The 27,069-nt window shown below is 32.0% G+C and overlaps 2 protein-coding genes across 9 annotated transcripts; one reads left to right on the top strand and one right to left on the bottom strand.

The window, feature by feature from the left end:
- The first annotated feature begins 6,648 nt into the window (after positions 1 to 6,648).
- On the top strand, positions 6,649 to 20,758 carry LOC114176305 (protein FAM135B-like). 6 transcript variants are annotated; one of them, XM_028061292.1, is made up of 15 exons: positions 6,649 to 7,174; positions 7,267 to 7,352; positions 11,438 to 11,592; positions 12,081 to 12,142; positions 12,295 to 12,489; positions 12,901 to 12,955; positions 13,128 to 13,296; positions 13,404 to 13,581; positions 13,974 to 14,166; positions 14,269 to 14,328; positions 14,413 to 14,658; positions 19,061 to 19,319; positions 19,402 to 19,607; positions 19,846 to 19,896; positions 19,997 to 20,758. In XM_028061292.1, exons 1-15 carry the CDS (start codon positions 6,990 to 6,992, stop codon positions 20,282 to 20,284), a joined length of 2,388 nt encoding a protein of 795 aa, XP_027917093.1. In that variant the 5' UTR covers positions 6,649 to 6,989; the 3' UTR covers positions 20,285 to 20,758. The 6 variants fall into 6 exon arrangements, with proteins under 6 accessions (XP_027917093.1, XP_027917094.1, XP_027917092.1 ...); XM_028061293.1 differs by having other exon boundaries at positions 6,650 to 7,174; positions 13,128 to 13,331; positions 13,445 to 13,581; XM_028061291.1 differs by having other exon boundaries at positions 6,650 to 7,174; positions 13,128 to 13,346; positions 13,445 to 13,581.
- A 496-nt stretch (positions 20,759 to 21,254) lies between these two features.
- LOC114178544 lies at positions 21,255 to 23,583 on the bottom strand. Of its 3 annotated transcripts, none has more exons than XM_028064522.1 (2): positions 23,354 to 23,583; positions 21,255 to 22,925 (listed from the first exon to the last, which is right to left on the bottom strand). In XM_028064522.1, the coding sequence occupies exon 2, from the start codon at positions 22,812 to 22,814 to the stop codon at positions 21,645 to 21,647; it is 1,170 nt and encodes a 389-aa protein (XP_027920323.1). In that variant the 5' UTR covers positions 22,815 to 22,925; positions 23,354 to 23,583; the 3' UTR covers positions 21,255 to 21,644. The 3 variants fall into 3 exon arrangements, with proteins under 3 accessions (XP_027920323.1, XP_027920325.1, XP_027920324.1); XM_028064524.1 differs by having other exon boundaries at positions 21,255 to 22,939; positions 23,354 to 23,577; XM_028064523.1 differs by having other exon boundaries at positions 21,255 to 22,910; positions 23,354 to 23,576.
- Between the last annotated feature and the right edge of the window lie 3,486 nt (positions 23,584 to 27,069).

The raw sequence follows: 27,069 nt of genomic DNA, 5'->3' as shown, positions 1-27,069 counted from the left end.
AATCATCTTAAGTCCATTTCAAGCTTAATAGCTTAATGGCCAATTAGCTAGATCAAATTGAAATAATGAAAGAACTTGATGTTTGATAAAGTTTTTATAATCATATTAGAGGGATAATGATCTATTAAAACTTTATCACCTTCATGAATCCTTTAATAATATTATTTCTTACAAAATGTAATGTGATGTGAATGTGCTTCGTTCTTTCAGGATGTACTATAACATTGTTGTTATTGTAATAGATGGCAATAACTTGATTTGACACCTCCAACTTTTTGGCTAAACCCCATAGTTAGAGGACTTTCTTCACTACTTTTATCATGACAATATATTATGCTTCAGTGGTTAACAAAGCTACTAACTTTTTGTTGAGAATAGTCCAAGTGTGAGTCGAAAGTTCTACATTAGATAATATAGACAAAATTAAACACTATATAAGAATAAAGACCCATAACACCATTGCCTTAAGGTTTTAAGGTAAAAGTGATATTAAATGTGTTATGTGTAAGACTAATGTCCTATGTATATAGAACCATAATCTCTCAAATAACCCTATAACCCATATGACAAAAATATATATAAACCCAACAGTGGTATCAACCCCCATACACGTGAAGGGAAATTTATCATATGAAAAAAATGACTCACCATTGAAGGGAGATTGTTAAGAATAATTCAAGTGTGAATTAAGAGTTTCACATGTTTCTTCAAACAAGTTTTTTCAAACATGTTTCATGTTTGGCATCCTAAACATGTCAAGGATGTATGTCTCCTAAGACATGCTTAAAAATCATGTTCTCTAATAATCTTAATTTCCAAAATCTTCGTAACAACTCTAAGATCTTTCACGTCAAATTCATTGTTCAACTTAGCCTTAACCTTCCAAACCTCAGCTCGTCAAACCATTTATTCCATTGCATCATGTTTTTTTTTTCTGACCGAAAAAGATTTATTTAACTTACAAATAAAAAATCTTTCTTGTCTCCTACCCTAATTCGCCCACAAAATCCATCACACATATAAATTAAGTTTGGATGAAATATCTGGTGACCACAAAATTAATAAATGGTGGCCTTCCTTGAACTTTTTTGGACAACTTATTCACCCCTGTTATGTAGTAAGGATGTCCTCAACTAAAACCTTCATATTGTCCTGGAATACCTCAGTGACATTTATAAAAGGTATATTTAGTCCTAAAAGAGATTGATGAGGAATAATTATTATTTAGATGCAACTCATACCTTAAATGAATTTGGAGTGGTGGATTTTCGAAGGAGACGATCGACACGGTGGAGAAGAACGAAGTATTTCGGCGCTGGTGTGAATGGTATGCAAGGGTCTGCGAGGATTATTTTTTCACAGTGACGACAAAATGGTAAGTTAATGGCACCAATTCTTTTTTCACTATGACGACAAAATGGTAAAGTTAATGATAAGTTTGGTTAACTTTTTGTAATCTTCATTCATTCATGTTTCTGTGGCTCTTTTGAAAGTAAAAATAAAATTAAAAATCATTTTTCACGTAAGGGAATAAAAAAGTAGTAAAAATGGACAGTCAGTCAATCATTTTCCTAAATTTTAAAACAATAATTTATTATTTTAATTTATATGTAAGTTATTTTAGCTCATATAAAAGTTCAATAACTTTAAAGCTTATTTCTTTCAAACTAATAAAAAAGGTGACAAAGAGAAGTTTGTACACATAGTAGAACAAAGAAAAAAGTTGATGAAAGGAGATGAAAATTTTTGTTTATGACAATAACGGAAAGTTCTTGAAAAATAAAAAGCCCACCCAATGGCCGTGAACTTGAAAACAAATAAGGAAAACGAATGTTACTTTTTTAAAAAGGGTTTAATATAATTATATAAACTTTTAACCGTTTTTCCACTTTAACGGTGTAACACCGTCAACTTATAACGAAGTATACATTTCAATTATATTTTCTAACGAAACGCACATAAGCACAAATTTTTAATCAATTTTAATAATAAATAAATTGTTTTTTTTATGACCATATTCAGTTAAATTTAATTATAAATTACAAACAAATTTAAATGTTAGAATTAGACGATTCCAATTGAACGGAACAATCCAAATCAAATCTAACAAAAGTGTGAACTAATATCGAACAACAACATCCAAATTTAGTTCCTCAATTACAACCTTTTTTTTCAAGCGTTAAATATTCACCACATTTTTCTATATTATGTTGTTCAATAAAAAAATGTTATAAAAAATTATTAAATAAAACCCAAATTTAAAAATTAAAATAATTAACATTACAAAAAATCATTAAATAACAATTATTTTTAAAAACAAAAAATAATTAATCAGTTTGATATTATTTTATAAATTAGAAATTATTGTTATTTAAAATAGTTTTGGTTATGAACAAAAATTTATATTTAATTTGTGAATTAGATTTTAAATTGGTCTCTAACATCTACATATGTTTTAGCTACCTATTAGTTTCTAATTTTAAATTACCAACTACTTTATACACTAATTTCTTGATGCTATTGATTCTAAATTAGTTTTTAATTTTATAAACTAATTTAGTCACTAATTTGGTTGTTAAAACTTTGATACATTAAAGTCTAATTCATACACTAATCATAAATGTGTATTCATCCTACATATTATTTTAGATATCAATAATTTTTAGTTTATAACATGGGATTTAGCGTAGTCAATTTAGTGACTAATTATTTTGATCTCTAAAATCAGTTGTTACTTAATGATTTTTGTGTAGTGTGATTATTTTATAAACTAAAAATTATTGATATCTAAACTAATTGATCTTTAATATTATCTACCAAGAATTTAACTACTTACTGTTATTTCTAAATTAATTTCTAATTTTAAATTAGAGACTAATTTTGGATCAATAATAATAATGTTGAAGATCAATTTAGACTTTAATTCACAAACTCATTATAATTTTATAAATTTTATTAGTAATCATGATTACTTTAGATATCAATAATTCTTAATTTATAGGATGATGTCTAAATTAGTTAATATAATTATTAATTATTTTTGTTTTAAAATTTAATTATTATTTAATATTTTTTTGTAATGAAATTTTAAATTTTTAAAAAAAGTTGAATATAATTGGCTGGACGAAATACATGGACAAGGATCCAAACACAAAAAATCATTGCAAATAGAAGATTTTCATGTAAACTTAAATCAAGACAAACAAAAAGATATAAAATGTTAGCACGTGCGTCCATAATTAAACAATAATAATAACTAGAGTTGTGCATGGTGTAACCAAAATACAAATGCTCATTTTTATAGAATTGGGTATATATTTGAAATTATAAAATAATTAAATTCACAATAAATAAATATATAAATTATATCTTGAATTTACATTGTACAATTTAAAGTGTGATATACAATATTTTGTTCGATTGTTCATTTTGTTGAAAAATAACTAATTTAAAGATAAATAGAAGAAATGGTAAATTGAAAAATATGAATTTATGATGTATTGATATTTCAATTTGGATAATGTACATGTGTCTAATACTTATATGTATTCGATACTTTAAAATATTTTATTGATATTTATTAATGAAATATCTAATTTACAAAACAGTAATACTTTTATGATAATTTATAATTTTTTATGTTGAACACTTTAATATATACGGTTCTAGTTTGGATTCACACAATAATAATTATACAGTTATCACGTTCTTAATAATTATGATTGTACACTTCTTAATATCCATATATTATATATCATATTCTATCATTTTTAAAATAAATATATAGACATATTGGATAAATATTGTATCTGAAATACATATCATATTCAAACATCACATATATGAATGATTTATATATATATATATATATATATATATATATATATATATATATATATATATATATATATATATATATAAAAGGGTAATTTGAGCTGGAAAAAAATTGGTTAATTATGGCAATAATATTTTTTCAGCGAAACAGAGGAAAAACAATTGAAAATAATATGAAAATTAACAACAATAATAATATATATAATGATAATAAATTACATGCCTGACTTATATATTTTAAGCGAAACAGATATTGTAATTTTTAGATAGTGTTTATATGCTTTATATATATATTTTTAATTAATAATAAAATTGCAACCATACCCCATGCGGTGGATATATTACTGAATCTTATTTCAATACTATGTTTTCATATTCTTTATTGTTTTATATATTAGTTGTCATCACTAATCAATATTAAAAACAGAACCATAGAGTACACGTAAAAGTAAGTTATGTAAGTACCAAGATGCATTAAGTATGAAGACAATATCATAATCATAAAAAAAAACGAATATTTAAATTTAATGGGGTTTTGTAAGACTGGAATATCGTTTAGAAGAAAACATTTATCCTTAAAGAATAAAGCATACCTTACCATTTATTGTACAAAAGTAGAAATATAGCTTTCGACCCTGATTCACGTGATAGATATAAGTGTATTTAAATTGTATATATTTAATTCTTTATAATTGATTCCAAATCTATGTTCAGAATAAAAATAGTACTACATTATATAGTTATTCAAACACTCAATTTTTTTTATAGGAGTCTAAGGTTTGATATGAAATTCTAATAATGGAATTTTGGGTTTTTGAAATTACATCATTGAATAATTTAGGTGGTTAAAATAATTTTCCTAAAATAATAAGGGTATCAAAGTCAAACCAAATTCTAAAACATTTAAAATAATTGAATGAGGATCATAATGAACCTCTAACTGGTGATAAGAATTTATTGTAAGAGTAATTTATTTTCCAGCAAAAATTCTTGATTATTATTGTCGTTTTCTCATTGACTTAGGGATGAATAAAATCTGTTGAAACCAAACATTTCATAAGAGTGTTGGGTTGGATTCAATCTAGGAAAATTGATATCCAAACTCACATTAAATGTGTTTAGGATGTTGATTGGTTGGTTTGAAGGGAAGAAATTAAAATTTAAGTCACTAACTTTTATTAGTTTGGTTGATTTAAATTCAATTTTTTTATCAAATCAATTTAATTAAAAACCATGTTGGTTCTCCAATTATATTTAAATAAGCATCATTTAATTTTAATAAAAAATAATCTAAATTTTATAAGTTTATTTTCTTCTCAGTCTTTAAAACAACTGATATTAGTATATTAAAAAAGTAGGTTAATGTATTTTAAAATGTCCAAATAGTATATTTTAAATACTCAACAAATAAAAAATATTAAAAAATTCAACGGAAAATCTAAATCCAATTTTTATCTAAAAGTTATATATAATTTTGTCATTAAAAGAGAAGCCACTTATTACCAGACTGTTTAATAAAAATATGAAATGTAATATTTGTTTAGAGATTTATGATTTTTTTACCGTTTTATTACGAGATATACTTTTATTTAAGTATGAATATTTATAATACAATTATACTATATTCTTGTAACAGTTATCTTTTATTATTTTCTTCTGGGAAATTTTTTTTAGAGAATATGATAAAAAAAATTCTGTGAATAATTTAAAAATAGTATTTCTATTAGAACTTAAAAGTTGGATAAACTTATTGTCCAGTCCGACTAAATAAACATACTAGTAATTATATAGTTTAAAATTAATATATGATTATGTTATTTCATAATATAGTTTACTTTAAAAATTTTAATCAAATGCGTAAATTTATTTCAACAATGTTTCTATGGGTTTAATTCTTTATACAACTTAGCATGCTCAATAGTTAATACCATTAAATAATTATAGATTTTAATTTTATTATATGAAAATTTAATATAATTATAATATTAATAAATACTTATTTTTTAAATTCATTTAAATAGATCAATTCGTTAAGTTTAATTATTTTTAAAATTTCTTAAACACCTCATATTTTTAATTAACAACCCTTTATAAAAATCTAGGTCTTTTATATATATATATATATATATATATATATATATATATATATATATATATATATATATATATATATATTCTCTAGTAGATCCTTATTGAATAACCTTGTATATTCTCACCCAAACACTTCTTAGAATACCAATTAACTTCAACAACACATTTAATTTAGTGACACATTATGTTTCATATTACTACATTTTACAAAAGAGCATAAAATAATTAAATTCCAATACCCAATGGCGATCACCACCTTAAATCTACTATCTACAACAACATAAGATTCTGTCATCAACTTCATACAAATTTGTCCCAAAAAAGAAGAAGAAATCTTCAAACAAAATGTAATAACGGCTAGAATGATTTCATTCGTTCATAGTTTCCATTTCCACCAGAATCAAATGGATTAAAGATGGTAAAGTAAAACAATGTAGGAAGGAGCCTTCAATCTATGTTATTCTCCTCGTATAACAAAACAGAAAAGAAACTAACATTTTAAGTGTAGAGATACCAATCTCAGTAGATGGTTTTAGGCATAAAGGTCTGCACCGACACGACATCCCATGTTACAATTTTGAAATTTTAGTTTTAGTTTTTTTTCTTCTAAGAAAAAGAAAAACAAGAGAGATCATTAATAGCGGTACCTGCGAAAAGAGTTGACGAAAGTGATTTTCCTTTCCTTGCCAAGTGCCAACATGTATATAACTCATAAATTATTACTCCTCATCATGAACAGAGTTGCGTCTTTGTTCCTCTTGTTTCCACACGCTTTCCGTTCATTCACTTTTTATTATTTCTCTTTCATCTTGGTCCCAACTGTTCCTTCGTTCCTCCAATCAATCACTGCAACCGAGACCCACTTCACAGATGACTTAAAGTGCGATGCTTTCACGCACGAGAAAACATTAATAGGTTCGGTCTGCACTGAAACGAAGGTGGGTGGGAGAAAGTTGGTTCCTTTTTAGGTTCAGGACTTGTGGGTTTTTCTCCACTTTTATTGAAGGCATGAGTAATCATTTGGGGTTGAAGTATTGCTGTATCGTCTGCTAGTACTACTACTTATGTTTCGGAGACTCAGATGGTTTGTGGGTCTGAATCAGAAGAATTGGTCAACCAAAAGGTTGGTCCATGTTGAACATCAACATCCTGGCCCTGCCAGGCCAAACCAGTTGCCTGTGCTCGATGCCGTGCATGAAGTTGCAATTTACATTCATAGGTTTCATAATCTTGACCTCTTTGAACAAGGGTAAGCACTAAGCTCCACTTTCTGTTCCTCCCCTTTTCCTTGTGATACTGTTGTGGGCTTATTGGTCTTTTCTTTTTATGGCTGCTCTGTAGATGGTACAAAATCAAGGTCACCATGAGATGGGAGGATGGTGAAGACTCCTATCCCGGCATTCCGGCGCGGGTTGTTCAGTATGAAGGTGACACGTATTCCTAATCTCTTCAAGTGCATGCGGTTAAGTGCATCTAGTTTCTGTAGTTTAGTTTGTAGTAAGTTTTGCTGTTCTAGTTTGTTGAAGACTTGAATTTCGGGTTCATTGAGATCCGGTGGCGCTGTCATCAAGGTTATGTGTTAGATCCGGGCAAAAACATGTTCTTTACATGGAAATTACGGTTGGTATTTGACATGGTGCTGTAAATAAGAAAAGGTAAAAGCATCTAAATAACTACAAAATGATGGTAAAATTATTCTTCTCCAGCTTCCTACAATAACAAATCATTTAGTTCCCCGCACAATCAGGTAACAGAAAGAAAAGAATGCAATGGAGAATCATCAGGCCGTTATGCTTTTTTTCCTACATGGCTGCAAACATAAACTAATTTTATAATTCATCAAGCTAAAATGTCTTGATAGTTGCTGGAGTTCTTCGTAACCTCTTGGGCGTGATTATTGGGTTGGATTGCTAACAATTCCCTCCTCTAGAAAAGCCACGTTGTCCTCAAGGTGATAGATGTGGTTAAGGTGGTGCTAGTGTTTCCTAGCAAAGGGGTTAGGGACTGGTGGTGGGTATGTGAGGTGATTCGGAAGAGAGCTAAAGCAGGTTGAGGGGACACAGGTAAGTTTGCATAAAAGGATAAGAGTTGGCCCAAATGAGTAAAACTAATGCGTAAGGATCCACAGTGGGATGATTTCATTGGAGTGGTAGGAAGGGGCATGAGAGCTTGACAAAGATTATTCACTTGGTCCTCTTACAACTTGGCAAGGGCCATAACTTTTTGTCATTGGCATACGATGAATAGCCTCCTAGATTTTTGGTGAATTTCTGGTGAGAGACCAAAATTAATGCAACTCAAAAGGAACATTGGAGCTAAGTTGACAATACAATTGGGCAAGCTCTAAAACTTGGTGATGCATTTATTGATGGTGCCACACTAGGTAAACTTGAACAGAGCTCTCTTATGTTCACCATAGTAAGATGATCAAAACAAGATCAAGAGCTTGCAACATGCCTTGCCACAACTTGAGGAAATCATTGTGAAACATTCATTGATACCAACTCAGTGTGGGGGCGTCCATGTAGAAGGAAGTGATCCTAATCCGTTCTTCATTGGGAACGCCCTAATAACTGTAAAATTGTTCGTTTTGAAGGTCTAACTCATAATGTGAAGGCCATTGAATAGGGGAAGCTCTATTTTGATAGAGGGATGGTGTGGTAATGGCGATGGGGGGGAGAGGGGGAAGCATGGGGCGAGGTAGTAAGTGAAGACAACTGCTCATGTATAAAATCAATGTTGTGTGAGAGGTCTTGTTGGTTGTTAGTGAGGGTGCTTTGGAGTTGGGTAAGGGAATGTATGCTGTCCTCAAGGCAGTTGGCAACCAATTTATAGATACTGTGATCGGCCATTGCTGGTTGGAGCACTTGATATGGCATTGTTAAAAAATGGGTAAAAACAGCTAAATTATTGCAAAATGATAAATTCATTCTTCTCTAGCTTCTATTTAATCATTTATAGGAATATATTGTCAGTACATTGACAACTCATTGGTTCCCTGCATAATCAAGTGACAAGAAGAAAGAATATAATGAAAGTTTTGATAGTAGTTGGACTTCTTTGTAACCTCTTGGGCCCTAATGATCTGGCTGGATTGCTAACAGTATTTCAAGGCAACTTATTCTCAAGTCATGTATCAGTTGAAATGGCTTATTCAGCTAATTTCAAATATTTAACAACCAAGAAATAAAAATGTACATAATCTTTTTGTAGACTTGTGTCATTTGATATTTTAAATCCTGGGTAGTCATCCAAAATTAAAGGGATATATAGAAGCCACACTTCTCCATTTTAGTGCATTGAAATACTTCTCACTAGCCATTCCCCAAATGCTTAGGGACAGAAATGGATTACTTGCTTCTCTGTCACACAGAGTTGTGCAGTAAAGGGTTCGAGTATGAGGTTTGGATGTGTATGTTTTCTCTTAAAATATATGAAATGTGTGTATGTCATGTGTAAATACTGGTGCCAGAGCTACGTTCAACTTTCTTGTTTTCTTTTGAAATAATACTTGAATTTATAGTTGTCTCTTATTGAAGTGAAGTTTGCTCCTGCTTCTTAGCAGTCAAAACTGTAACCTGAGTTATTATTATTATTCATGAAGCTGTTTGCACATTTTACCATAACAAGGCATATACAAATGTGAAAGCAAGGCTTATATTAAAAGCTTCTAAACTAAGGAACCAAATTTTAAAATGAAATGCACTCATTATAAGCTTGAACTGGAAAAACTACCCTCTCAAGCTGTAATGGATATTTTTATATATTTATTAATGAAATGAAAAATTGCTCATCTTACTGATTAAAGGTCTAAATATGTCTAAGTAACCGCTGAAACACTATGTTATTGATTTGCGATTTTCTTAGTGACGAATTTAAACACAAATTTAGATTTATATTTAAAATTGCATGCTTTTGTGGATGATAGTTTTGATTGAAGAAGTAAGGCAAACTATTAAATTTAGACTTGAGCTTTGGAGACAAACATTGGAAACAAAAAGGTTTTCACTTAAGTAGTAATAAGACAAAGTATATACCTTGTGTGTTTTACAGTAGACAAGAGAAATATGACTTGGAAGTTACCATGGGAAAAAATGCCTTACAAAAATTTTGAAGTTAAATATTTTGACCTGTAATACAAAATTGAGGAGAAATGAATGAGGATGCCGCACCGCACAAATATATACATGATCATTTAAGTGAAAAAATACATTATTGATTATTTTTATCACAAAGTACATGCCAAGCTAAAAGGAAAACTTTATTGTACAACTTTATGTCGGGTTATACTCTATGGTAGTGCATTTTGGACTTTAAAGAAACAACATGGGAAAAAAAGTGGTAGTAGTAGAAATGAAAATGCTAAGATATAGGCGTATAAGAAAGAACATTATATGAAATTGCATATGGGAAGATGTTGCTGTGGCACCAATTGAGAAAAAGATGACAAAATATCACTAGGGAGGTGTGAACACGTAAAGATGGCTGCAAGAAGCACAATAGTCTACTGGAATGATTTTGGCTCTAAAAGTAGTAGTTACTTTAGCTATTTTCCCTTTAACAATATTCTTGTTTGGGTATCAATGATTTATCTTTAATGTGGTAGTTGTTGGAGATCCGGTATTGACTAGTAATATGATAAAAAATAGTGTATATAAGTACGAGACAACCAATACTCTATGAATTAGGTCTAAATCCATGATGTCTAGCAGTTGTAGTTGGAGTTATTGGGTGTCCCATTATGAGGTCGTTGTCCAACCACTTAAATATGTTCAGTCTTGCAAACATTACACTTCTAATATCCAGTCTTTGGTGTGAGATGGTGTATGCTGGAACTTCTATATTGACTACTGATAAACAAAAAAATAATGTATATAAATGAGAGCAACACTCACTCCATGTGCTCTTTTGTGGAGTTGCGTTAGACTCATACCTAACTTTTAAGAGTAGTGATTTTTATCAAAATAAGGGTCATTCAGCGTCTGCTCAGATATTGATATCTAATGAATTCTTTGTCAGAGTGAGGGATACATTTCTAGTTTTAGGAATTCAGAAGACAAACTTATATCAAAAGAATATCAAATTGTTGGTTGGTATCTCTGTTTGAGTTCAAGTACTATGGAATCAAACTCAATCATTGTCAGAATTATACCATTTTTCTTTTTCTAGATTGAGTTCCAATTTAAATTTCAGTTAGCCATATTCAGAAATAAGTTATCTGCAACTAAATGCATGCCTGTTTGCAGAGCAATTTGAACATACAGTACTTGTACTTTTGTGCATAGTTACTCAACTTTAGGTTTTTGCAGATGGTATAGTAATGCTTTCCTAATAATCTCTTTAAGCTGTACTGTTTTGAACCTCCGAACACTTTCACTATACCTGAACATTTACAATCACGAACTTGATATGCTGAATTTGTCGTCTTAGTTTGTTGTTTGCATTATATTTGTGTAACTGTTCTAGCTATAGTGTATAATCTTAGAATCCGTCCTTTTTCTTTGAGCTGCAGCTCCTGAAGTGGGTTCTGACAATTTATGTAGAGTCTGGATGATTGATGATACAGACAACAGTTTTTCAACACCGCCATTCCATATTAAATATGCAAGACAGGATGTACATCTTTCCATCATGATCTCATTCTACCTGTCTTTTGACGTGTGTGAGGTCAGTTTTTCTCACTATTGTAATGATTTTGCTGATATAAACCTTTAATGTGTTTGTGTACGAAATGGAGGTTCCTTTTTGTTGAAACAAACTAGTATAGGAGATCTTGTCAGAAGATATTGCCAAACGCAGGACAATAAGTTTAGTGTAATTACAAAAGAGGTAAAGTTGTCCCTTTGCATCATGTGTTGTAGAAAAGGAAGTCGTGTCATTCCTTGGCTAATTAGGTTGGGGAAGGAAAACCTATATTTTTAAGGATGTCTCATTATTTCATTAACTATTGGATAAATTGTCTTCATGAGATCATGGTTATTTGAACACATTTCTACATCTGACGTGCAAAGAAATATGTTCCTTTCATTATAAGAATCTATAATAATAATAAAAAAAAAAAACTGTTGTGACTTGCTACTTTTGTGATGTGCGACACTAGACTACCTTTTATTTTTCTTCTGCCTTGTAAACTTTTGGTTATTGTCTAAACACAGGTACAATCCTCTTCAGTCATCTTGAAGTTTGAACTCATGCATGCTCCTATAACTCGAACTGGGTTAGTTAGTTAATAGTTCCCTTTCCCTTTTTTGGTGCACTAGTGTACTAAACTAGTGTGCAAATATTCATTTGACTTTTAGTTAGATGTTATTATTACGATCATGTGAGTTTCAGGTTTTTAAGTCCGAGCTTATTTCAACATTTGTGCAGGCCTGAGTTACAAGGTTCTCTGGATCCATATGCTGCTTCAGTTCATGAATATAAAATCCCCCCTAAAGCTCTTCGAGGATTGCATTCATATTGTCCTGTTCATTTTGATGCTTTCCACGCTGTCCTTGTTGATACAAGCATTCACATCAGCCTACTAAAAGCTAGTTATCACACATCTCAACAGAAGGTATCCAGGTTTGTCAGACCTCCAGTTTTTGAAGTTCAAACTAACCGTTGCATCATCATCGCTGTTGGAATATCATTAGAATCAATTAGTCTTCTGAAGGGAGGAGTTGTCTTAGAAGTTGTTTCCCTGTTTGATTAGGGTTAGGTGTACTGTGCTATTATTAGTGGGCTTGAGCTAGTGCTACTTAAGTTATACCTAATCATTAGTCCCACTGGGCATTGGAGACGGACTGCTTTGTTTTATACAACATAAAGTCAAATTTAATCTCATATTATTGATTAGTATAACCATTCTCTTTTCCCATTCACTATCTAAACCTTATAACTTTAGCAGCCATAATTTAATTATGTTTCTTTTTCTTATTGTATATAATGTATTGTTTTAGCTTTTGAATGATATGATTAGTTGAATTATATCAGTGAATCCAGAGGTTCAGAAGGTGCTTATGTTGAAGATTATGTTGGGTCAAACAAGGTATGAGGTGTTGTGTATAGATCACATCGCATAATAACATTGTTTCTGATTTTAAGGTGTTATAAGTTGAAAAGTTGTGGTTTATATTATTTGATAAGCTTAATTTTGTTGAGAAATCTCTTTGACTATTATTATAACTTATTCTTCTTCTGATTCTCAAAACTCAAATCAGGTTATGCTCATCAAAGCATTGATGGCTGCGTATGATATTCTGCTTGAAGATTTGAGAAGAATAAGCACAGGCATTGGCAAAGCTATTGATTTGACTGAAATTACTTTTGAATCAGATGCTACAGAATGGTTTGCTCCTACTCCACCTGCATCTGTGAAAAGTGTTCATGGTGAACCATCACTTCAACTGTCTGACATGGCACAAGTAATAAGTGCCGAGGTTTTTAATTCTGTCAACGTGAACATTTATTATTGTTTTAGTTTCTTTGTGTTTCAGACTGTTTACCGACTTACAACCTCCATGTTTCCCTAAAACAGAAGTCTGCTTATTGTATCAATAACCTTACTGAGAAGTCAATTCAACCTTTTTCTTGGGATGATCATCTCTTGAGCTCTTTCCAGTCTCTAGGGAATCAGCTCTTATGTCTCTGGAATATATTTCTGAAATTCCACAGGTTTGTTATATATAATTGCAGTGATTTCATGTCCAAATAATTATTTAAGTTTGGCATCTTTGATGTCCTTGTAGCTCTTTTTAGTATATTAATGCTTCTATAGTTGTATATGCATTCTGATCATTATAGCGCAATGAAAAACTATTGTCCCGTCTTCTTTCAGTTTGAATTGTTTTTTTTTTCAACTTTTTTGCCAAGCTCCAGTATTTTGACTGGCTTGTGAGACTAGATTGTCCTGAACGAGGCTGATTTTTGTTCTTTGTACATTTTCCATATGTAATGTAAATGCAATGCTAGACTGTTATGTTGTAAGAAATTTAGTATTTGAGAATAACATTTCAGCAGTGCATTAATTCAATGACATCTGTTTTTTACCCTATCATTTTAACCAGGGAAAACAGAACAAAAATATTGGAATTTCTGCGGAAGTCCTGGGTGATTGATCGGAGAACTGAATGGTCTATATGGATGGTATACTCAAAGCTTAAAATGCCTCATCAAAATATGAACTATGGAGTTGAGGGGACGTCAATGTCCCACGGTGTACATAGAAGTTCAATACTTACAAGGAGATTTACTGATGATGTAATAATCTACTATTTAATATTTATTAGTTCTGTTGTGCTATGGATTTTCTTTACGTGGTCATTTTCTTCAAATATGTTAAGTTCGATTTTCTCAATTCAGCCTATTCAAAGTGCAACAATGCGTGCAGAACTGCACAGGCGAGGAATATCACAAATGAGGGTAAGAGAATATGTTTTTTTTTTTCTTCTTTGCAGTATTATAGTTTTAGCTGTCTGGAATTGATGATATGTGATTCCCATGCAGATAAACAATAGGTCACTTCAAGACATGTTTATATTTGGAGATCCTCTGCTGATTCCTATCATTATTATAGAACGCTTGACAAACGGGAACCATTCTGCCAGTGTGAACTTAGACTTCAACCCTTTGGATGACAAAAAAAGGCATATAGTAGAAAATGGATCCAGAGCCCCAAAGAAGTTGGGTGGTGGCAGTTCACAGCAAAATGAGCTTGTTTTGAGGATAGTCGTTTTTGTTCATGGATTTCAGGCATGTTTCACATTCTTGCAGTTGCTTTTATGTCCTTGATCTGAGTTTTGTCTCTCTCTATTGTTGCTTTTGGCCTTCAGTCTTTTAGAAGTTACAATCCACAGTGCTTTTCTCTGAAAACGGAAGCTGCAATTTATGTTCTGGGATATAAAATGGGAGAATTCAAAACTATGCTGTTGCTGTCTGATATACTGAAATACCATATGCAGTTTTCAAATCTTATGCACGAAATAGCATCAAATTGTGTCCATATTTGTAGTTTGTCATGTTTTTGAACACTAAGGTTATATAGCCACTTACAGGAACAACTTATCTGAGTTCATGGGTTTTTTTTGCTATTATAGTTTGAAGCTTCAGGCTACCAATTATTTTGGTTTTTCCTTTGTCATGATTTGGTTGTTCGTAACTTACTGTTATTGATAAATATAAGATTAACTAGAGTAATACATATTTTCTTTTTGTTGTGACTTTCTTTTGAAGTTATCCTCGTGGTAAATCTGTGGGTGTTAGTTTCTTCTGTACAAATGTAAAAGCCTTACTGAACATATAGTTTTAAGCACATAGCAGCAATAATAAAAATTACGGCATTCTGTTTTGCTGTATCTTTTCTAAATTGCTAAAGTTGACTATTATACAATATAATTACAGATTTGGTCAGTCCTTAAAAGATTTAGATTTATGATCATTCACTATTACACCTTTGTACAACATTGAATCTTTAATCTTAAAATTAAAAAGATTTAGCCTTGTTCTGGTGCATTTATTTTTGTGTATGTTGAAACTCTTGAATGAATATTTACCATGTTGCTTGTGTTTCCATTTCCCAAACATACATATATTACTTGTTTGTAGGATGAATAGAAGAAACTATAGCTTAGTTGAGGATTCTACTATTATAGGAATGTGATCCTAGCAGTGTCGGTGACCTATGAAGGAAAGAAAACTCTGTTCTAATATAAGCTACCTCTGAACTAATCTTACTAATTACTTGTTAGATATTATAGCACAAAAGATCCTTTCAATATCAACTATTATTATAGTATTATATTTATAAAATGATGAATTTATTTAAAAAAGCAACTTTAAAATAATTATTCTTTCACTCCTACCCTATATTTTCTCTTAATATAATAGTTCTGATGCCTACCTTACTTTCATAGTTAGATTATGAACTAAGCTGCTTGCTTTAAATAAGCATTAGTTTTTCTTGCGGTTGCTTTTTCTTGGAGGTTTCTATTTTTCTTCTTTAGTCATTCCGCACCTAACTCTGCTCTATACAACTTAATTTTCTCAAAGAAATTGGTTTTGTTGTTTTGTTTCAGCTGTTTTTTTCTATTAACCCTCAATAGTTAACGGGGATTTTCCTTCAGAGAAAGTCAGATATATTCAATATTACAATTTCCTTTCTTTTACTTTGTAGTGTGGCCTGATCTTTGTATTATGTTTTCCATTTTCCTTTTATGTTGATTTTAACATTAATTAATTTCTTGTTTAAAAGAAGCTGAGTATGTATAGTACTTGTCAAAGTTCATATGGGCTTCCTATTGTTGAGTTCACACAACAATAACAAGAAAAATGCAAGAACAAGAATGAAAGAAAAAACTGTATTATGACATAAGGTTCTACATACAGGGAATAAATTTCAACACAATCCCCCCAAAGAGTAAAATGTGTCTCTATATATAAATCCAAGGGATAACAGAAAATTGTTTAGTTAAAACAAAGCATCGTCTACAAGAATACAAGCAGTAGATGGTCTAACTAAATCTTAACACTACTAGACTCTTTCTAGTAGATGGTCTCTTCTGCTTTTCAAAAGATTATCACGATTTAGGTTCAATACATCACAATTCTCCAACTTGATTCAAAATCATGAAAGAGCTTCTGCATCACCTTCCTTTATCCTCAAACGAAAAATTAGTAAGCACATTTGAAGAGACTTCGTACACATCTGCATGATTCTCCTCCAAAGCTACCTTCACAATCTTGACCTCCCCAAACTCAAACTTCTCTAGCAAAGTGTAGTCTAACATCAATGTGTTTGATTCTCTCATGGTATATATTGTTCTGTTCAAATATCTTAGGACCCATTTCAAAGCCTCTCAATCAAGAGCCTACTAACCACACTAACAACGTGCACTAGATCTAATCTGCTACATACCATCCCATGATGATTCTTACTCCATTAGTATGAAATAGTCTTCATCTCCCTCCTATCTTCCTCATAACTAAGAGCTTGGATTAGCAAGAGCTTTGTGTGATGACTCAATGGTGGACCTACAGGTCTTGATTCATGCACCTTGAGCTTCTCAACAACCTTCTTCGAATATCCTTGCTGTGATAGATGCAACACTCCAATCGTTTAATCCCTCTATATATCCATTCCATGTATTCGCCTTGTGGAACCAAGATCTTTCATCTAAAACTCTGAGCTTAGTTTTTCTGTGAGCTCTTTTATCTCATTATAATACTAGCTGGTTATAAGGATATCACTTACATACAAGATCAAGAACAACACACTCCTATCTATAGAATATAGCCGCAGTTGTTGTAATTATTCCTTTGGAATCCGGTTTGCCTTTAAACATCATCAAACTCTTGTACAAGTAGAAGGTTGATTATCGTCATTTGATACATCATTGTTTAACTCCTCTAAACGATGTAATCCAATGCCAAAAGACTCGTTCAATGTCTCCAAATAATGAACTCCTCTCTGCCCATGCTTTCAGTTTATATTTCTTGACATGTGCAAATGCCAAGGTGTCAAACACCCTCAAATTATCATAATCTTATCATAATTTGTTGGCTTTCCACTCCATACCTCCATGGGAGTCTTAAACTTCAAAGCAAACAATGAACTCCTATTTATCAGATAGACAAGGGTGATTGCAATTTCTCTCTAGAAGAACTTAGGCAAACTAGCTCCCAATAACACACACATTACCCGCCTTAAAATGATTCTAGTCATCCTCTCAGCACGACCATTTTGTTGAAATGGATATGCGGTTGTCCTGTGCCTCCTTATACCTTCTATCTTACAAAGCTCATTAAACTTCTCTAATGCAAACTCCAATTTGTTGTCAATTCTAACAACTTTGAATTTTGTTACCTATTGATTACTGTTCATGGTGTGCCACTTTTGAAACATCTGAAAAATCTCAGTTTTACTTTTCAATATATAAATATACACCCTTTGCAAGTAATCCTCTATGATAGTAAGGAAATAAGACCTTTCACCATGAGTTTGAGCTCATGTTAGACTCCAATAGGTTTGCATTAGCATACTAAAACGGTCTATTGAACACATGGTTACCAACCCCAAACTTCAATATATGAGACTTTCGAAGTACACAAAACTCAGCCTTATCCATTCTATTGCCTCCCAATAGGTTTTGCTTTCCCAGCTCCACCAAATTTTTTTCACTTATGTGCCCCAACCTCAAAGCCACAACTTTGTCTTGCATAATTTGACTAGGCACAGACGCATATGGGATCACTGGTAAACCATATAGTGTGTAAAGACTATTCTTTTTCATCCCCTTAGTAGTTGTAGATGCTCTGTTTACAATCTTTATAGTACCGCGTTTAATCTTAGGTGTCAAACCCATTTGATCAAACTGCTAGCCGGTCCACCATCTTGATTCTATCATCTTGAATAATACAACTATTGTTTTAAACAGAGTCTATGTGCCAAGATTTTGTCATTTAAAATAACTCAAGTTTTATCCACATTGACACAACAATTATCTTCTTTGTGACTTCCCTGAATGGCTTATCTCCAAGACACAATTATGGTGATTCTATCTTTGTTGATCATGTCAATCTTCTTCTGGGACAAAGACGTTGACATGTTTGCCTCCTCCTTTATAGCATCAACACATATTTGTTGTATCAAGATAGTTTTCATCTTGATCCTCCATAATGCAAAGTTCACCAGAAAACTTCTCAATGTCAAATTCAATGGTAATTTCTTTGAAATTTGTTCTTCAAATTCTTTCCGCTGGCTGTGGCTGACTCTATAGACGGTGCCAATTGTTGGGTTTGCACAATGATAAAAAAAAAAATGAGAACAAGGATAAAAGAAAGTAACTCTATTATAAGGTTATACAAAGAGTGAATGAGAGTATATCAACACAACATACCCCACAGAGTAGCGTGTCTCTATACACAAAACTAAGGGATAACAAAAAACTGTTAAGATAGTTCAAAATGTTGTCTACAATACAAGGCGTAGACAATAGACTGTCTAACTAAATCTTAATACTACTAGACATCTTTTAGAAGATGGTCCTCTATGCTGATTTAGAGTCAAAACATCACAACTATTATTGTCTTGTTTATCTTTTATTTCCATTAATAGATGATTTGACTAAGTGTGCTCTCCATGACTTAAACTTAACAGGGAAATCATTTGGATTTACGGCTTATTCGGAACCAATGGCTTTTAATAGACCCCAAGATACAATTTCTAATGTCAGAGGCAAATGAGGATAAAACATCTGGAGACTTCAGAGAAATGGGATCACGGCTTGCCCAAGAAGTGATCTCCTTCCTGAAAAAGAAGATGGATAAAGCTTCAAGAAGTGGAACCTTGAAGGATATCAAGCTTAGCTTTGTCGGTCATTCTATTGGGAATCTCATTATCAGGACAGCCTTAACAGGTATATCAATTAATAATTTTTTTAACAGTAGCGTTCAGAAATTAAACTAGGGAAAGTAATGTCTTTTTTTGAATAATTCCAGAGAGCATCATGGAGCCATATCTAAGATACTTGCAAACCTATGTCTCCATATCTGGTCCACATTTGGGTTATATGTATAGTTCGAACTCTCTATTCAATTCAGGGCTGTGGATACTGAAGAAGCTCAAGGGCACACAATGCATTCACCAACTTACATTTACAGATGACCCTGATCTTGAAAATACTTTCATCTATAATCTTTCCAAGGTATGGAATGCCTAATATTTTGCTCTTGATTATAAGTTACCTGATCCCTAACTTCTTATCTAGGACTCCTTTTCCGTAATTGTGAAATTAATGCATTTTTTTGGGCTTTGAAATGGGAGTTAAGTTATTGGAGAAGTGGGGCTACAGGGATGTTTTGTTCATATTCATTTGCTATATTTTAATGAAGTGAAAATAGGGACACAAGTGATATTAGTCTTACTGTTACTATTGTCTACAGGAGAAGACATTGGCTAACTTCCGGAATGTGCTTCTTTTGTCATCACCTCAGGTAATCTTTATATGCTTATGATGGGAATCATCAGAGTTTATAAGACACACTAGAAGAACTTCTCCTTACATCATAATGATTCATTCTTGTTACATGTCAGGATGGCTATGTTCCGTACCATTCTGCCAGAATAGAACCTTGCCCAGCATCTTCTGTGGATTTCTCTAGAAGAGGGAAAATCTTCATGGAGATGCTGAATAATTGCTTGGACCAAATCCGAGCCCACTCTGACGATAGGGTGGTCATGCGCTGTGACATCAACTTCAACACCTCTTCCTATGGCAGGAACTTAAACACACTTATTGGACGGACAGCTCATATCGAGTTCTTGGAATCTGACATTTTTGCAAAGTTCATAATGTGGTCCTTCCCAGAGCTGTTTTGTTAGCAAAGAAGTAATCTACTTGGAATTCAGACAACTTGTTGATTTAGATAGACAGTGAAGTTGAGACAATAATTCAAGAACATTGGAAATGAAAGCATGGGATTGAAATCAAAAACAGCTCAGAGATTCCAATTCAAAGTCCATCATGGGCCCAAACTCCAGAGGTAGTACTCTTCCAACACCATCCTCACGGTGCGACAAATTGATAAATTTGATTCCTCCAAACAATTCGGGTCAGGAAAATGGAGGAATTTGCAGAGCAAGAAGCATGCATGGGACCTTGGCCATATTAACATAACTTTTCTATGTAGTTATACAGCCTTTTTTGTACAAAAGACAGAATGACTAGTTTACCTTGTCTGCTTAAGTTTATAGAAGTCGTTGTAGTTCTATAGGCTTAGGAACCTATATAAAATGTTGTACACTGACAGATAATATTCAAAGAATTTCCTACAGAACTTCCATCCTTTTACTTCAGATTACGCTTTCTGGTATCACGGTGCCCTCCCTTTTAAACCTGTTATAGTTCGTTTTGTTCATATTTATGTACTTGTTTGTGCAGATTAAATTTACCTTACTGTAGATTAAACATAATACTAGTTCAGAGTTCAGTGCTTCATTGGATGAACAGTGAATAATACAACCAAACTAAATTCTTCGAGTCAGATATCTGCGTAGTATTTGAGCAGTTTAAACATAAATGCCTTTTATTTAATGATGCACTGCGTATCATACTAGGGAAAGTGGAAAGCGAACATGTGCAAAAACTGAATACACAGTATTAGTAGTACCAAGTGAGATATCAAATTTACTGCTACCTTCAACCGGCGCTTTTCTTTGTATCGGCTAAATAAAAGGATAGTCTAAGAAGCTGCGATTCTTTTTAATCTAAGTTGTCCCTTTCAGAAAAAGATTGGATTGTAATGAAAACAAATGTGAAATGGATAATTTCTGCCCATCCTCTATCCCCATGTTTTGGATACAAACAAAGAATAAAATTTGAACTAATAATCTTGTATTGTACATGTATTCAATTGAAACGCCCTCCATTAGACCCTTTGTTCAAGTTCCCTTCCAGGCATTGTGCAAGTGCCTTCTGACTGAAGTTATACTTGCTGCATTAAAAATGACCGCATACAATTGCAACAAAAACACCATTTTATATAGCAAAGCAAAGAAACTATAAACTATTAAATTCGTAAACTGACCATTCTTTTTTTCAAACAAGTACTGAGAATAATACAATGCATACAAGAGAGCTAAAAGATTTATCTGCTTGTCTTGCCGAGTCATTCCTCCTCTCAAAAAATGTACACACTCCGCAAATTTGTACATCTGATAGCTCATCAACAACATACCATTTTCATTGCTCATTATGGCTTGAAGTGCCAAGGTAATCAAGCCCCTCAGTTCGACACGCCATTATCTTCCGGAAGACCTCTCTCACTTGGCGCTCCAACGGGTCCAACCCATTTCTTAAAGCTTCACAGACATGCATTAGCTCCATCACATCACAATCAATTTGTGTTTTCTGGTCATCTGCCAATGGAAACTGAGCTGAATCTATCAGGTCGGTCATGCGGCGGCTGCTACTCTCAATCTGGTGTATCTCCTTCAACAAGCCATTCGAGTTTCGCCGCTCTCTCTTCTTTGACTCCTCAGTGATCCGTTCATGAAGTACCGAAACCGGAGTGCTCCAGGATAATTGCCGTGGGACTGAAAAATGAATGCTTAGACCCCTATCCTGACAAGGAATAGCTGCAACAAGGGTCCACAGAACTATGAGGAGAATGCAGTTCATTGTATAAACCGGAATCGCAAGCCTGCTTGTAGCAGCAATCTCAGTAGGACGAGGTGGAACAAGGTTATTCGCAATGGACTGTAGTTGCTTGGTTGCAGACCAGGACCGAGAGACACTCCACGAATGTGATCTTGAATGCCCTGTTGAGTGATGATCCTTGCTAGAGTTATGTCGCCCAAAAGACCTATTACGCTGAGAAAAGATTGATCCAGATTCTTTCTCATCAAGCATTGCCAATGCTAAATCCATCAGTGCCTTTCTTGCTCTACGGAACTGGCCTTCTGTTAATGCTCTCTTAGATGAACCTAAGGCACAAAAGACAATCTCCAGATGTTTTTGCCATGTGCGAATCTTCTCAATCCCATCTCTGCTTGCATTACAAATGTCAAGCGCCTTCACTGATCTATCAAAGAATTCCGAAACCATGCGATCCAGTGGGGGTTTTGTGACATGCTCTTTGTTATTCGACAGAATGGCTCTGAATTCCTCTTGGCAGAGGATAAACGCATTGAGGACCTTCTGGATCCAACTAATTGTGAGAAACTCCTCATCACTAGCCACAGAAAGGTCTTGGAACCTATCTGTAACACGCTTTTGGAATAATCCAAGCTCTAAATTACAGGAATCGGATTCATGACTTGCTTCCACGGAATGAACTTGCTCCTGCCTCACACCAAATATTGAACGACCAAACGAGGACAGCGACGAAGAAGAGCCCTGATTTTCAGGCATTGCTACGGAGTCACAGTTTTCAGCAAAAGTCCCACTCAAGATCCCCAACAAACCAGACCAGAACAACAGAGATCACATGAAACTCCTCAAAAACAACTGCATTGAATTTCCCTGTTTCAGTTTCACTACCGATAAGTTACTGAACATAAGGAATTCAAAGTATCCTCCACAGTCCAGCAAAATTCACACCAAATATCCATTTGACAACCTTACGACTATCAAATATCGATCAAGTTAACAGATCAACCAAACTTTAATACCTAAATCGAAACCCAAATCTCAAAAGATCTCAACTTTCAATAACATGAGTTCCATGTTCTTCAAATTCAAAAACTACGAAAACTCAACTAAAAGTCAAACCTTGATCTCTAACCCAGATAACCATATGCTAAAACAACCTTAAAAAAAGTGTTGGGTTTCTTAAAATATCATCGTTTTATAAAAAATAAATAAATAAACAAACAAACATGAAGAGCAAGAGCTTGCAACTTGTAAGAAGGCTTGGAAGAACAATAGATAATAGAGAATAAAGAAGGTACCTCTGAACTTGAGAAGTTTAGACCCGAGAGAAGAAGACGATTGGAAATTTCAGGGGCAAAAAGGTGATCCCAGAAAACGTAGAAGTGACGAAATGGGAAATGGGAAATCCCAAAACCCTAGCGAAGGACCAAAGCCAGGGGCTTTGGTATACGCTAGTTCAGGGGAAGCAAAAGCGATGTAGTTGGAATGTTATTATTGTGAAGAGTTCTGACAAGACAACTTTTTTTAAGGTTATTTTCAGAAATATAAGAACGCACAAGATTTTTGTCTCCAGGTCATGTCATGCTTATGCTTAAAAAATTACAATTTAAATAATTCCCAGCAGAAAATGTTCCCCTTTTCAAGGTATAAAAAATAATTTGGTATTAAAATTCTATAGTGTTTATTTGAGGTTCTAAACTTTAATATGCGTGAAAATAATTAAAATTAAACTAATTAAGAAAGCCAACTGATATAATTTAATTTTATTAATCTTAATTTTAATTTTAAATTTTGATACCATGAAAAAAAATTATTGAAAATAAAATCATACTTAATTAAAGGATATTTTAGGAATGATGCGAAAATAATTAAACTTACTTAATTTAATTCCACCATAAATTGTATTTTTCTATTTTAATTAATTTTTTCAAATTTATATGTATGAAATTATTGTAATAAAATAATATTTTATGGAATTATCTTGTTTACTCATTGTAATTTCTACTTCATGATAAATACATAAGTGTAAATTAATTAAAAATTAAGTGAGCAAATGGTTATATAATTATTAAAAAAATAATTAATGGTATGTTAAACTTTAAAAAATAATAAATATATACAAGCAAACTTATTGTTTAAATCAAATTAATTCAATTATTTGACTAAACTCTTAACTTTAAATTTTAATAAAATTAAATGTAAATTATTTATTGAAATTTAATAATTTTTTGAACTTGATCGATAAACTACTTGTAAACTTTTACGTTAATAAATTTAAGTTTAAGTATTTTAATTTATCTTCCAATTATTTATTTATTTATTATTATACTTTCTAATTTTAAAATAATTTTAAGAGACTAGTGTTGATATCAATTAAAATAACATATTAACTTTAAAAAGTTAGTTTAACAATGTTATAAAATTTTGATGGAGCATCATTGATGAATTAGCACGTAATTGAATGATTGTCATTTAGATATAACATCCTAGTAGGATCCCTCTCACAAAGAAATAAAGAAAAAAATAATCCAATATAAAAGTTGGCCAACAAAGGAAGAAAGGATGAGATTGGATGTTGCTACATTTGAGATGGATAAATCTTCTAGTAAGAGAAAATAAAAACTTCACGATAAAAAGAGTCCTTTCTAAATCCTATATAAACGATAATGACCATGCATATAAATTAAATCTTCTTAATGAGTATATTGTGATTCATAGTTTGAGTCTAAGCAACTCTTCTTATAAAACATATCTTCAAATTTGTGAACAATTTTTTTTCTAAGATAGGACAAATATGTGATCATGAAATAAGGGAGAAACAATTCAAGGATGAGAAAAGACCTTTGATGGTGGAGAAGCTACTCAAGGAGTCTTTACAGAGAACATGATTAAAGAAAAAAAAAGAAATAAATTCAAAGGAAAATTACAGAACTTGAAGAGGAAATTAGGAGGCATAACAATTTGTAACTTTTAGAAGTTTCTAGAATATTATTGTAGTAATTCTTGTGTAGAAGTTTTTAAGATGTTTTAATAATTTCTAGGAAGCTATAGAAGGTATAAACAAGTAGAGATATACATAAACTCACTTAACTAACACATGATTGAAGAGGTTAAACAAGTTTATGCACCTAACCACATTTTTTCGTATAAAAGTTATAACTTTCTTCACGTGACACGTTCATTTTAGCACCACATGTCACTTTTAACATGGTTGCATATGATTTCTTTACCCATTTCTTACATGGATTTTGAACCCAAATCTTTTCTATATAATCTTCACACTTGAAATTGAATGAATTAAAGTTCATGAAAATTTTGGGAGTCTTGCGTATGAAACTCCTTTTTATGAATTTTAATATCGGAGAACTTCTTCTAGTGAATATTCATTGCATTTATTCCGGGAAGAATTTTACTGTATTTCTTTTTCCCATTTCTTTTCCTTAATCTAATTTTATTTTGGTTTAAATATGTTTCGGTATTTGAACTTTGTCACGAAATTAGAATTCGTCATATTTTAAACTTTAATACATTTTAGTCTCCAAACTATAAAAATGAATGGATATAATATAGTCATTTTAACTTAACTATGTTATTTTTTTAACGTATCAAACGTGTTTTAAGCTAACATTTGACATGTTCTTACTTTAATGTTAACTGGAAACGCCGTTTAACAATCCCAAAAAGATTAACGTCATTAGGTTAAAATGATTATATCTATTCATTTTTAAAGTTTGAGGACTATATCAAAGTTTAAGACAAGGACGAATTTCAATTTCTCATCTAAGTTTAAGGACTAAAAACATATTTAACCTTATTTTTCAATTGTACATTATTTTTGTGTTTGATCTTTTTGTGATCCAGAGATAGCCTTAAGAAGCTCATTTTTTATAAAAGTCTTCTCTGAGTTTATAGATTAATATAATTACAAATGAAGAAAAACCAAATTAAGAATGGGGAGAGAATTTAGAAAATACAACTGAAAAAAATTAGAAATAAATTTAAAGATTTTTTTTTCTAAAACAAGAAAGACTCAAGAAGATCAGTGAAGAAAAGATAAGGAAGAAATTGTAAATTTTAAGCAATTTTAGATTATAGAAAATCACTATAATAGATTATTACTCATAGTGGGTGTAGATAAGTATCTTGAAAAACAAGGATGAGACTTTTCATATGTTTAAAGAGTGGCATGCCATGGTAAGTAATTAACATGGGACCAAATTGAACATGATCAAGACTAAAAATGGATTAGAGTTTGTTACAAGGAAGTTTAATGAGTTTTGTAGGGTAGAAGGTATAAGAAGTCATAAGATGATCTCAATTACACAACAACAAAATGAGCTCACTAAGAGGATGAACAAAATCATTTTGAAGTGTTTAATATGTATGTTGTTGGGGTTGGTTTGCATAAGTTCTTTTTGGGAGAAGTTGCATACAATGTCTTCAACTTGATTAACAAGAGTCTATCATCTCTAAAGTTTAAGACTCCATCAAGGTTTGGAGTGGAAGTATAACAAAAATATGAGAATTTGTGTTTGGTGTTTTATCGTTTGCACATGCTAAAAAGAATAAGTTAGATGTATAGGTTGAGAGATGTAAGATCTGAAAAAATTAAATAAATAAATATTTATTTAATATAAATGCGGGTAAAAGGATTTTATAGTAATTAATGTGGGGATTTATGGCACGGAGCAGTTATAGCTAAAGTGGTTGAGTGTGTGAAGTGTTGTTGATAGGACTTGGATTCAAGTCTTGTGTATGCCATTATTGTGAGATTTTAATTGTTTAATTATTTTGTGTGCATGCATGAACACCTGACATGGTGTCATAATTATATAGATGTGCATAAAATGTTAAGAATCATATGTGATAGATGGTTGAGCATATGGTAATTGGGTGGATGAGGGTTTGAACCTTGGTTAGTGCGGTATAGTCCTTAATGTCCCTTAATGATCAATTTCTTAGAGCAATTTTTGGTGCAAGAAGGAATCCTTAGAGTGCCTTGGAGCAGGATTTC

Source organism: Vigna unguiculata, chromosome 3 (genome assembly GCF_004118075.2).
Source record: "Vigna unguiculata cultivar IT97K-499-35 chromosome 3, ASM411807v1, whole genome shotgun sequence".
Lineage (NCBI taxonomy): Eukaryota > Viridiplantae > Streptophyta > Magnoliopsida > Fabales > Fabaceae > Vigna > Vigna unguiculata.
This window is presented reverse-complemented; position numbering and strand designations above follow the sequence as displayed.